Source organism: Ptychodera flava, chromosome 5 (assembly GCF_041260155.1).
Source record: "Ptychodera flava strain L36383 chromosome 5, AS_Pfla_20210202, whole genome shotgun sequence".
NCBI classification, from domain to species: Eukaryota; Metazoa; Hemichordata; class Enteropneusta; family Ptychoderidae; genus Ptychodera; species Ptychodera flava.
The window spans coordinates 936,947-951,335 of record NC_091932.1 but is presented as its reverse complement, the minus strand read 5'-3'; the positions used below and the strand labels follow the sequence as shown (position 1 = coordinate 951,335).

The 14,389-nt window shown below is 36.1% G+C and overlaps 1 protein-coding gene across 4 annotated transcripts in view; it reads left to right on the top strand.

Moving 5' to 3' along the window:
- LOC139132401 (brefeldin A-inhibited guanine nucleotide-exchange protein 1-like) overlaps nucleotides 1-14,389 on the top strand; it is a 183,288-nt gene that overhangs the window by 127,812 nt on the left and 41,087 nt on the right. For all 4 annotated transcript variants that reach the window (XM_070698743.1, XM_070698742.1, XM_070698745.1 and 1 more), the window contains 2 exons: nucleotides 3,509-3,669; nucleotides 10,514-10,644. In XM_070698743.1, coding sequence (XP_070554844.1) covers nucleotides 3,509-3,669; nucleotides 10,514-10,644 — 292 coding nt within the window. The remainder of the gene's footprint in view (nucleotides 1-3,508; nucleotides 3,670-10,513; nucleotides 10,645-14,389) is intronic.

The window sequence follows — 14,389 nt, the reverse complement described above, 5'->3', positions numbered from 1 at the left end:
ATACAGAATATTTAAGCATGAGGGAATATGCTACAATTTTTAGGGATATTAAAGCTTATGAATATTAATGAGCCGTCCGCCACTCTTGGAAGCCCTATACATTCACAACAGTGACACCAAATTTGTTGACTTTGAAAAAATCTTATAGAGGATGGTGTTTGGAGCCAGCAGCTTGGATTGTGTAAGCAAGTGATTTATGGCTTGTAGTATGTATATCACAAGTGACATCACTGCAACATTAAAACTTACATAAGATGTCATCAAATGTTTCAGTTAAATCCCCCCAAAATTTTAAAATCCCCCTGAACAATTCCAGGAGAGGGGGGCCAATCCCCCCTGGTATAGTATCCTAGATGAAACACTGCATTGATGACCGTAAATATTGTGTTGTGTCAGTTCTTACAAGTCAGACTTACCTGTGGATAAACAGTTCACTTTCCTGTCAAAGAATTGTAATTTAGCCATATCAATTTCCGTGGCAGTCTAATAAACCACAAATTTCAATTCTACTGATGAATATTTTATTTTAATAAATAATGGTATTCAATTTGAGTGCGTTTCATGAGGAAATTGTTCACTGTTAGTTTGTTTGAAGGCGTACAAAACCCACATTGAGAAATAAAAAAAAAATGAAAAAAAAAAATTTCCCTACCTACCTACCCTATTTTTGAAAACCATGTAATCGGAACAGCACAATTTTTTTGGGGGGGCCTTATTGTAAATGTGTTGACTGAAGGACATGTATAGACATATCACTGCTGCCTGATTTCGACCACGACTACATATTTTAACAAGTTAAATAATAAAGAGGTGCCACACCCGTAAAATGGCGCCCCAATAGAAAAGTACAAAAAATCCAGTATTTCGTGCACATTCACATTGTAATCATCCAAGAAACAAGCATGACGCCATTTACATGAATGCATCCATACAATGGCCGACAGTATGTTGTGGTAATCTTTATTTTCTCTGTCCAATGATTGGTTTTTAGACCCTGCGGACAGTCCGGCAGGGACTTATAGATTGGGTCCCGTCTGTCAGCAGCCGTTTCTCTGTTATCCCTGAGCCAATTTTTTTTCAAACTGTGTGCAAGGATAAAGTACTGTGGCATACATATGCACGTCAATTTATTTGACAATACGATCCAATCTGGCCACCTGATGGTCATTTTGTTGCGAATTTTTCATGTTTTTGACCCATAACTCATTTATCCCTGAACCAATGTTGTTTAATATTGGTGCACAGTAAAAGTACTATGGCATATATATGCACATCAATTTATTTGGCAATACGATCCAATATGGGCGCTTGGCGGTCATTTTGTTGTGATTTTTAGCTCCTATATACTATAGTCTATAGAAGCTATTGGGATGGGTATCCGTCCGGCGTCCGTCGTCAGTCTGTATGTATGTATGTATGTATGTATGTATGTATGTATGTATGTCCGTTTGTGAGGCGTCCGTCCACTCAAATATCTTGAGAACCGCAGTACTTACTGATTTGATATTTGTGTAGATGGAAAATATGATTTTGAGAAACTATTTTTTTTTATTTTTTGATATTGTTGAAAATAGGCAAATTAATGCCAAAAAAGGTGTTTTTGGTAAAAAATCTTCTTCTTCATAACCGCTGGTCAGTCAGCTTTGTTATTTGGTATACAGGTCCCTAGGGGTAACCCAACTTAGATTTGTTCAAATTGTGATGAAATATGCAAATGTGTATTTTTAAGGAATTTTTTGTCATCTTTGGTCAAAATTTGAGTTACATTGTATGTAATTCTTGTACTGTATAAACCCTATCAATTCACCCAGAAAAAAATAATTGATATGATTTTAAATAATTGAATTAATTAGGAAATCATCAAAGCCAAAATAATTTTAGTGTAGAATTATCAGAAAGATCAACTTTTTTTGACAGTTCATAGTGCAATGCCTAATTAAGTGCATAATGCAATTAAAACATGTAAAGGCAACTTTCCTGAATCCCAACTTTGACATATTCTGAACCGTCATTTATTGTGCCCTGTATGTTATCTAAAAGAAATTGCTCAAAATAGTCAATAGAGATAGAGATAGAGAAAGTTCTAATTTCCATTTATGGTTGACTTGGTAAGGATAAAATAAAATTACTTTTTGAGGAAAAAAATAGAGTGGTCAATTAAAAGAGTGGTCAAAGTGATAGGGTTTTTATGGTAAAGCTGGTCTGTAAGATTCCTCATGTGCTATTTATAGCAATTATGCAATCTGTGTAAACAGTGCAATGAAAGCTACATGATTCCTTATAATGCTTTTGATGACCTTGAACTTCTTAAGTTTCAAACATTTGTCTCTTCATTGTGCTTTCTCTGAGTATGTACAGTCTCAACTTATTCAACAGATTAACTCACTTACAATTTTAATCAAAGATATCCACCTTCTTCATCAATACATGTGTCACAAAAGGTTATTCTCTACATAACACAGCAGAGCTCTTTCACCTGTTGAGTTGCTTGTTTTTTCAAAACCGCTGGTCAGACAGCTTTAATATTTGGTTTACAAGTCCCTAGGATGATCTAAGTGAGATAATTTCATACAGTCAGGAAATACTTAATTTTGTATCCATGTCTATAGTAGCTTCAGGGACTTTGGCCCTATTTTTTTATGTTTTTGAACCATAAGTCAACTATCCCTGAACCGATTTTATTCAAAGTTGGTACACAGATGAAGTACTATGGCATATATACGCAAGTCAATTTATTTTGCGATAGGATCCAATATGGTTGCCGGGCAGCCATTTTATTGTGATATTTTCATGTTTTTGAACCACAACTCAACTATCCCTGAACAGATTTCATTCAAAATTGGCACACAGTCATTGTATTGTTGTGTGCAAGTTCACCACAATTAATTATGCGAGCAGGGACTGTGTCATCAGCAATGACTTGTTGAAAATAGCGGGAAATCTAAAATGATGGAAAAACGTTTGAATTTATATGCCACTTTGAACGCTTATGACAGTGTTATACACCTTTTCAGTCTTTAACGGATCTTAAAAAGAAAACTCAGAAAACTGAGGATATTTTGAGATCAGTTTATTACACATTTGTAGCTATTGGGGCTTTAAATGTGTCACCGTGCACACTTACTTACCATGTGACATTTTTAGATGACGTTTTCATTCAAAAGCTGCTCATTTGAGAGAATTCAATGAATTTTGATGTCATTCAGATTTACTTCCATTATGAAAATATTTCCTTCATTGTATTCTCAGAGGATTCTTTTTGTGGGTCAAAACTTGTCTCTTCAATTGGTGATTTACAAACAAATCCTCTATATTTTGTTATTCATTCTAATTTTGACAAAACTATTATGAGTTTGAGGATTTTGTCTTGTAATTTAGTGAAACTTTTTGTTCTTTTGAAGTTGATATCAGATATTTTTTACTTGTATATGACTTGTTTAGGGGACTCCTATCACTACTTTGTGTTTAAATTGTATTGAAATCACTGATATTTTATCATATTTTTCAGCCTCAATATTTGAGAAGTATTTTGCAGCAACATTAGATTCATTCCAAGATGCTGTCAAGTGCCTGTCTGAGTTTGCCTGTAATGCTGCATTTCCTGATACAAGTATGGAAGCTATCAGATTGATCAGAAACTGTGCCAAATATGTCATGGAAAAACCTCATGTGAGTATCTATTTCCTTTTCAAAAGTTCAAATAAGTCACATGTTCAATTAAGAATGTTCATTATATATTTTTCTGTGACAGAAAATCAAGTGATTTTTCTGCAGCTATTCAGTTAATATATATTGTGAAGATTTCAGAAAATTCACCAACAATTCATGACACAATCCAATACAGCAATCAGATGCAAGAAGAGTACTTTAATATGTACATTGATTTGTTCCATGCATATAATGCACACCAGGCTAGGGATCACATCCATGCAATAATTTACCAAACCAGGCCCCTACCCTAGTTACTCAAACACAATGAATGCTAAAACAATGAACCTCTTTCGCAACATTTTCAGTGATGTCCCTCAGCATTTAATTTTGTAAACAAATGACCATGAGATACCCAACTCGTGGTTTCAACTGATCAAGATTTTTGAACTGAACAGCTGTAAAATTGCAGTAAAATTTTCCCATCAGAAATCTTATGCAGAATTGGTTAAATTATTGTTTAAAAGACATAAAAGTATACCTAGGTGCATGACCTTTGCAGGTAGACAAGCTTTCTATGTGCTTGTGGTAAAGCTCTTCTCCCTCCCAAGTTCATGTAGGGCCTTTCTGATGGAAAATTTTGGTCCACAAAACCTGCATATTGGTTTTCAGGATAACAGACACCAAGTCTTGATGTTAAGGTAGATAGATAACTTTTAGACACTTTTTTTCTCACTTGAAGAAGTCCCAAACCCCAATAAAGTATATATTTTCTGAAAGCCCTGATATAGAGAAAGCAGACCAAGCACAGTACATGGTCATTATCTGCATAAGAGTTTTGCACAAGCGTTTTGCTGAACCTTCCATAAACGGTTTTCCTCCCTTCAGCAAACATGCTGAATGATTTCCGGGTGAAATTTGTTCATTGACAAGCCTTGACAATATCCTTCAAATCCATGTCTGCATTTTTCTCAGCGTCTTCATTCAAATTATATGGTGTGACAATTACAATTCCTTGAAAAGCACTTTAGTCTAACACCTTCAAAAACACATGACAAAAAAGCAAAAACATGTGAAGGAAATCCCAGACAAAGATTTTGAGTTCATTATTTTTCAAATGGACAGTGTGAATTTCAAGTAGCTGGTGGTTGTGAGCACAAATTGACGAGGTGCCAAAGAAGGCTACCTCTTTCACACATTGAATTCAAGAAAAACACAAATAAACCAGTTTTGTTACATCGACGCCACGGCATTTGATAATTAAACGTGCATTAACCTAAACAGGGGCATATTTTGTTACCTGGTGATAATGTCGACTGTGAATAACAGTTGTTCAAAGAAAACTTCTGAAAACTGCAGAAAACTATCGATTTCACATTTGGGCAAACAACAATTTGATCGCAGGTCTCGGACAGTTACGAAGGCAACTTGTTCTGAAAGTTTATTAGGAATCTGTGACCACAGGGATATTAACAGAATGCGTTATTCGTATAAACCCACAACGTTAATTTTTAGTAGCTCCCATATATGCATATTATATATGCAAATGGGAGGTATTATAAGATGGCAAAGTGGCGTCTGTATGTATGTATGTCTGTTAGTCTATCCAGATCTAAAACTTCTAAACCACAATGACTGCCGTCTTAGTATTTGGTGTACAGGTGCACCTAGGGGTGGAGATGTGAATTTGTTCAAATGAACATGTCAGTGCCAAAAATACGCAAATGAAGGGGAAAGATGAAAAATCTTGCAAATGGTTAGATCAGGTTGAAACTTAGTATGCACATTCCTTTAGGTATTCTTAATTATGTATGCACAAATTTGGGTGAAATTTGCATGTTTGTATTTATCATGTTCTCTGAGATCGCTCGTCTGATCGCTCTGAAAGTTAATAATCATGTTCCTCAGGGTCACTTCAGTCAGGTTTGTACAAATTGTAATGATATTTGTAATTTTGGGGCAATTTTTGCAATATTTGGTCAAAACTTTTTTATCCTAAAACTACTTATCTGATAGCTTTGATATTTGGTAAACAGGTATCGAAGATTAATCTTGATATAATGTATTGAAGTTAGGTTGAAACTGGCAATTTTTTTTTATTTTTGGGGCAATTTTGCCTTTTTTGGTAAAAGAAAAATTTTCTCCTAAAACTACTGATCTGGTAGCTTTAATATTTAGTGTACAGGACTTAGGGTTTATGTTAATAAGATATATTGAAAATAGCAATTTTCTATTTTAGGGGACAATTTTTCTCATTTTTGTCAAAAAATTTGTTGCTCAAAATTTACCAGTCTGATTGCTTTGAGATTTAGTAAACAGGTTCTTAGGGTTTATGTGAATATGATATATTGAAGTTAGGTTGAATCTGGAATTTTGAATTTTTTGGGCAACTTTGCGAAACTGTCAATTTTACAGGGATATCTTTCATTTTGTATTTTTAGCTACTATAGACTATATATAGTTTATAAAAGCTATTGGGCGTCCATCGTCAGTCTGTATGTATGTTTGTATGTGTGTATGTCCGTTTGTGAGGCGTCTGTCCACTCAAATATCTTGAGAACCGCAGTACTTACTGATTTGATATTTGTTGTGTAGATGAAAAATATGATTTTGAAAAACTCCTTTTTATAAGTTTTTGATATTGTTGAAAATATGCAAATTAGCGTCAAAAAAGGCGTTTTGGGTAAAAAATCTTCTTCTTCATAACCGCTGGTCAGACAGCTTTGTTATTTGGTATACAGGTCCCTAGGGATAACCCAACTTAGATTTGTTCGAATTGTGATGAAATATGCAAATCTATTTTTAAGGAATATTTTTGTCATTTTTGGTCAAAACTTTATTTCATCAAAACAACTTATCTGACAGCTTTGATATTTGGTATACAGGTTCCTACAGATGAACTTAATATGATTTATTGACTATATGACGAAATCTGCAATTGTGTATTTTTGGTGCAATTTTTGCCATTTTTGGTCAAAAAATGTGGTTCTCAAAAATTACTTGTCTGATACCTTTTATATTTGGTATACAGGTTCCCAGGGGTTGTCTTAGTGTGATATATTAAAATTTGATGAAAACTTCAATTTTTGTATTTTTGGGTTAAGTTTTGCCATTTTTGGACAAGATATTTGTCTCTCAAAAGTAACTCATCTGATAGCTTTGATATTTAGTATACGGGATCCTAGGCTTTATCTTAATGTAATATATTGAAATTATGATGAAATCATCAATTGTATTTTTGCAGCTAATTTTGCCATTTTAGGTGAGGCCATCCTAAAATGAGCTATCAAAGATATCCACCTTCTTCATCAATACATGTGTCACAAAAAAATATTCTCTGCATAACACAGCAGAGCTCTGTCAACTGTTGGGGCGCTTGTTTTTTCAAACCGCTGGTCAGACAGCTTTAATATTTGGTTTACAGGTCCCTAGGATGACCTTAGTGAGATAATTTCATACAGTCAGGAAATACTTAATTTTCTATCCATGTCTACAGTAGCTTCAGGGACTTTAGCCCTATGTTTACGATTGTTTTTGGTAATTTTATACCTACTGGAACAAAGAGTATATAATGTGGTGATTTAGTTAGCTCTGCATGGCAGGGCTGTGTGTTACCGGCGTTATACGGGCTCCCACCACAGCCCTGCAGACTGCTATAGGCAAAACTGCTGGTAGCTCCTCAGAAATACAGCACGGTTTCTCCGCTGAAAACAGCCAATTTTGAATCCAAAACTTTCATTGATCTTCGTTTTCGAGCACACCCATCTCACCTAGGTATACGATGTGCTCAGCCGTGCTTGTGAACTTATGCAAAGCCTACTTTTCTCTCTCTCTGGGAGTGAAGCGTTCGTATCCGCCGCCATTGTTAATCTCATTCAACCCATGAGCACTCAGGCGAAAACCAGCCTTGCAAACAAAAGAGCATCGAGTTGTCGAACTTTGAAAGTCGACGTTCTGAGAGGAGTGGAACAAGAGAAAATTGTGAAATATGTAAAACTTTTGAAGAGAAAAAAAGAAAATGATTTTGTCAACAGGAAACGATCATCGTAGATTGTACATAACTGAGTGGTGGTTAGAAATAATGTTAATTACAGACTCCTACATCTTGATGCTCTTTTGTTTGCAAGGCTTGTTTTCGCCCGAGTGCAACCATTACGATTTTGAACTAGCGACACATCTCAAAGATAGGCCTTTAATGGGTATTCTCAGAGAATTTTAAAAATTTGACAGAAAAATGACCGATTTGGTATCTATCATCCCTAAAGGACACCAAAACAAGAGCAAAGATGTGTTGTCACATCTCTAAGGATTTCAAATCAGTCTTCCCTTGTGATGTGGAGGATACTGTGTATGCTGACAACAATCGATCAGCATACCAATGGGTACAAATTGTGCACCACTTCTTGCTGACTTATTTCTCTATTCATATGAAGCAGAGTTCCTACAATCTCTCTACAAAGGGTCTAAAAAACTTGCAAGGCGTTTTAACAACACACACAGATATATTGATGATCTGATTTGTCTAGACAATTCAGACATATCAAATTACTTACATCATATATACCCTGATGAATTGGATATCAAAGAAACAACTGAGAGTAAGAACTCAGCTTCATATCTTGATCTGTTCCTACAAGTGGGTACTAATGGGCTACACACTAAGCTGTATGACAAAAGGGATGATTTCGATTTTGAAATCATAAATTATTCCCACTTATCAAGTAATATTCCATCTGCACCTGCTTATGGTGTGTATGTGTCTCAACTTCTCAGATATTGTAGGGCTTGTGATTCCTATGCTGATTTTCAAATGAGACACAGCTTATTGGTATCAAAACTAGTGAGACAGGGATATACATGCAAAAGACTCGTGAAGACTTTCAAAAAGTTCTACGGTCGATATGATGACATTGTGGCCAAATATGACACCTTGGTCACTCAAATGATTAGCGACAGCATTCCCGGCTTTGACTTATAACAGTGATTCATATACTGTATTACTTCATACAATATTTAGACAAGTTTGGGACCAATCCTGACAGGTGTAGCATGCTAGCAGGGTACGCTTACCCATTCCGGACACCTGGTACCACCACTAACTATCAGTGGTTCAGGATGGTCCTACTTAAATTTGTAAATCTCAAATGTCCCATGGACCAGGTAATGTATTATCTTGAATGAAAGTGATTATTGGACCAGTTTAATGTCATATTGCTAAGAGTAAAACTAAAAACATTCAGAATTCTACCTCTCATTTATTTAGTCCCCCTGGAGAAAGTCCAGGGGGACTTATGGTTTGGGTTCCATCCGTCTGTCCGTCCGTCCACTCAGATATCTCAAATATGTCTAAGCCAATTCCTTTCAAACATGGTACAAGGATAATACACTATAGCATACATATGCAAGTCCATTGTTGTGGGTGTGGTACACATAATTAGTACTAATTTGCATAATTAGTGATTTTTGAAAAGATTGATGAAACTTTGTAGACATGTTGGTCACACCCAGCTCTAATAGCACATAAAGAAATTTGTCAGTATTGTGTCAATTAATTGCTAATTTGCATAAATTATAAATTTTCATAATTCAACTAATATTTTGATAAATACTTACTCAGATTTAATGAAACTTCTTACAGATGTAAACATACCAGAGCTGTAACTTAATGCTAAGGCATTTTGGAGGATCATGTCAATTAATAGCTGATTTGCATAGTTGATGAATTTTGGTAATTAGGGTACTTTGTCAAAAAATACTCACTCAAATTTGATGAAACATGGTACAGATGCTGATATACCAGAGCTGTAACAGTATACAAAGACAGTTAGCAGGGTCATGTCATTGAATTGCTAATTTGCATGTTTTATGAATTTCTGTAATTAAGGAAATATGTTGAGAAATACGACGTTGAACGTTTGTATAGATGTTGATCTCAAAGTGTTGTAATAGCGAACAAAGACATTCAGCAGTATCTTGCAATTAATTGCTAATTTGCATATATAATGAACTTTCCTAATTAGTGTGCTGTGACCAGTAATATTGCACCAAATTTGATGAATTTCGGTACAGATGTTGATCTCAAAGTGTTGTAGTAGCATGCAAAGACATCAATCATATCATGTCAATTTATTGTATATTTGCATATTTAATGAATTTTCATAATTAGGCTGATACGTCTAGAAATACTTCTTCAGATTTGTTGAAACTTGGTATAGATGTTGAGCTCATGTTGCTTTAACTGTGTATAAGAACACTTATCAGTATAATATTAATTAATTTCTAATTTGCATATTTAGTGTGATACGTCCAGAAATCTTGCATCAACTTTTATGAAACATGGTACAGATATGATCTTCCAGTAGTGTAAAACTGAATAGTGACATCCTGTTGATAAATTATTTATTGTTATGTAGGTCATTTTCACACACACACTCATGACCTGAGTTTAATTAGTCTAGAACATTCTCAAGGTCACTGCCCTTAATGACCTCACAACCTTGAATTCGATTAGTTATGTTTGGAATTTATTGACTTATTTAATGACCTTTTGTGATTAGGGTCCAAGATTGGATGAATAGGATGAATAGGGAAACAATGTTTGTAATGAGAGATCTATATTCTGAATGACTGCACTAAATCTGATGACACTTACTGCAGATGTTGATCATATGGGAAGTCTGAACATGAGGACATTTTGGTTCACATCTGGCGTTCTGACTTTTTTAGGTCAAGACAAGACTTTGGTACCCGCATTTCTTATTTCATGCACATCAGATGGACTTCAATTTTCATTCACTTCCAGTGACAAATTCCCAATTACAAGGGGTTTATGTCATTGTCAATGACTTGTTTTCATGTCTTTCAGATGTTCAAAGAACATGGAGGAGAGGATACGTTAGTTGCTGAAGAAGATAGAGTCTGGGTGAGAGGCTGGTTCCCTGTCATGTTTGAATTGTCGTGTGTTATTAACAGGTGTAAATTAGATGTCAGAACAAGGTAAGAGTGTTTAAATCATTGTTGTTGAGACATTTAAGTGTTACAGTCATTCAAGGAGCTCATACAATCATCATAGTAAAAGTAAAAGTAATATGTCTTCCTGTAAATTTGATGAAACCTTGTGTACCTAATTCTGATCCATTTGTTAATATTTCAACAAGCTGTTTTCCTATAATTAGTCAACTCTTATGAATTGCATTGTCTTTCCAAGGACTAAAATGTAAATATGGGAATTTTGACTCTATGATTATCATATACCTCTAACCACGTTCCTGTCTAAGCTATAGAAAACACGCTCTCACATTTTTGTAATAATTTGCCGTATCACGCCCAGGCACACTTTGCCCAAATATGGGCAAGTACATGCACTTCAGAACTAGCTTCATTAGTCCCCACGGATTCCGTCATGGGGGACTTATAGGTTTGGTCATGTGCGTGCGTGCGTGCGTGTTTGCGTCTGTCTGTCCGTCCGTCCGTCCTTTCATGCAGATACCTCAGAGATGCCTGGAGCGATTTCATTCAAACTTGGTAAAAGGATTACTCCTCATGTCATACATATGCACGTCAAGTATTATATCCCCTCTACAGTCGAGGAAACTGTCCATTCTTATCTGCATACAACAGTAACACAGCAGGGCTTGATGTGGTCTTGTTTACATCTTTAATCTGCTACATGCTCTCAGTTACACAACACACCAGGGCCACTCCATGAATGTCAGACAGAGAAACATAAACAAATCACCACACTTTGCAATGTCATGTATCTTTCATTTTTATTTGTGATTAACAAGTGAGCGTGAAAGTTCAGGTAGCTTTGGGAATTGACCGGCTAGACCAGCATCATATAAACTTACATGTTCAAAATACATTTTTAAATGTATTCGTTGAGTTCCTGATTGGACTCAATGGTGCACTGCAAGAACCTTTTCGACATAACAATTCTAATAAAACGTCAAAAAAGACAGTTTGTTACAAGGCATCCTTTTCACTGAAACACTTGCAAACATGATTATGATGTGTTCTATTACTTGTAGCTCATTTCATTTATACCATTTAGACAAATTTTTCACTATTATTTCTATTTTTAGCTTTAAGGTATTTTTAAAGTTGTAACAGCTCTAATACTTTCTCTTTCGTTCTGTTTTTGAGGTATACTGTGATGAGAATGTTCCCTCACAGTATTTCATGATTCGATTCATCTGTAAGAACTAGGATTGCAATGATTAGACCGTTGTAAGCAACAGATAACTTATCATTGTGTCCAATTGTCAGGAATTCCCAAAATTGTTTAATATGTAGATTCACTGAGACTGGACAAGCGAAAATTTCAAAACCTTCCTGAACTTTCAAGCTCATTTGTTCATCACGAATTAAAAAAGAAAGATACATGACATTGCAAAGTGTAGTGATTTGTTTATGTTTCTCTGTCTGGCATACAGTGGAGTGGCCCTGGTGTGATGTGTAACTGAGAGGTGTAGCTGATTATTACTGTCGCGATAAGTTTACACACACCAAACTTCCAATGTATTTAGGTATACCGCTGGTGATGTTGTTATATTCCCATGTAATCACCCAAGTAATCAGGTAAAATTACACATGCTGTTTACGCTTCTGGAATTCCACCGGGAGCTGAGCCTGGCCATAAAAGTGGCGGCTGTACAGATGGGACGGAATATTCCACTTTATTGAATAAGGACACAAAAATAAAATTTTATTAAATCAATGACTCTTGTTCATTTTCCTACTATTTGTATCATTTACCGTGTGTCACTGCTTTATTTTTTTCTCTGGCTTTTCGTCTTTTATCACCAGTAGGCCTATAACCTTAAAAAATATACATGTGAACTTACTACCGATCATTCCTCCCAACCCTAATAAAATGGTATCAACCACTACGTTATCTGTCCCGCTCAAAAACTATCTCCACCGAACATGTCGTCGAAGCGAAGGGTTCGCCCGACAGTGCGGTCTGAAATAATTCAGCTTTGGCTGAATGGACACTCTATAAGATTTGTTGCTCAGGACAGAAATACATATCGGCATCAACAGTGGCAACTATTTTGAGGCGATTCAAGAAAACCGGTCTTACTGTAACGGCTAGAGCAAGTGGACGCCCCCACACAGTACACTCAGTGTGATTTTCAGACGACCTCAGTTTTCGGACATGCTGTTCGTTGTACTCACTTCGCTCCGTATTAATAGCGTTTTACAAGGCATGCTACCGCATATTAAGTCAGTTGACGCTACTGTCCCGTTTTGGATAGTTTTTTTTCGGTAGAAGCTATTTCGGGCGCTACAAACTTGGCGAAGTTAGCCACACCGTACGATACAAGATGTCGAAAGCAACACACAGAAACAGCCCGTGTCCGATATCTAAGCGCTATACACGTCGAAATACAGTTGCGTCGTCCATGGATTAAACGTAACTATCACGAAATATTTCCACATAGTTTTCTAAACACAATGAAATTGAAAATCAGGGTTCGAAGTTTCAAAATATCAGTATTTAGTCCCTATAATCATATTCCAAATACGACGTCTGATTATTGCGATAGCAGTCCGATTACTACGCTCTCAACATGGGTCAAAAATTTGGCAACTTTGACCCCCTAAATGCCACTTCTGTCGGTGTTAGCAGTTTGAGGATAAACACAATAAAGTTTCGAAAGGTATGATAATAAGATTTCGGAGTGCTCGTCATTTATGAAACGGCTTTGGGCGAAATTCACTACCCTGTCCGAAAACTGACACTGAGTGTAAAGCTCCGCAGATGTTGTCGAGTATGTAGAGTATCTGAAAACAAGGAAGCCATCGATGACAGCCAGCGAAGTTCATTGAAGTTCGCGCGGAGCTTTTAAATAGTGAAATCTGTTACATCGATTCCTTGCCCTGCCCACAGAACTATATACGACATCTTTAAACGAGATTTGAACTATAGTTACAAGAGGATATCGCAGGTACCTGCTGAACAAGTTACAGAGCAAAATATAGAATGTGTCGTTCGATACATCGACATGGTCACAAGCCTTGATCCACTGCAAGTACACTTTTCGACGAAGCTGGGATAAAGCAAACGAATATTCTTCCAACTCACGTCATTTCGAAGAGAGTCGCTTGCCGCGTACTTGATGAGAGAAATCTTCTATGACCTCCAATTTTACCTGCTTGTATTCCGCGTTCGGAAGAGTTTCTGAGCAACAATACAAATCATTGATCGAGTTCACTGTTGGATAACTTTATAGTGTCTCCTTCGTCATTCCGATACTGAATTTGAAATTCAGCCGTTTTCAAACTTGAGATATTTTCCTTAATCAGGCACACAAGTTAGAAATACGTTTTAATGCCGTCACCATAAATGTGACGTATTTTCGTCCCGCAGTACTTCACTTGAAATTGGTACATGTCGCCGTTTGGTCAGTGCACAGAGTGCGCGCTTGTACTTTGTGAAACATTACAGGTCAATATTCGCGCGCTTGGAGTGATTGCAGTTGATACCATTTTTATAAAGGGAATCATTCTATGTGGACATTTTTTAGGATGGCTAGCACCGATGAAAAATCCGCATGTGAAAATGAAATCAGTTAAAATATATATTACTCTAAATAAATGACACGTGTGACAAATGAGAGTGTAGTTGTACTATTCACATTTTATTTCACCAACCCGCAGACCGTTACCAACCCCTGGGCCAAAATGAATGACCCCTTGAGCTTATCTCGTAGACTCCCCATGATGACGTTCACTT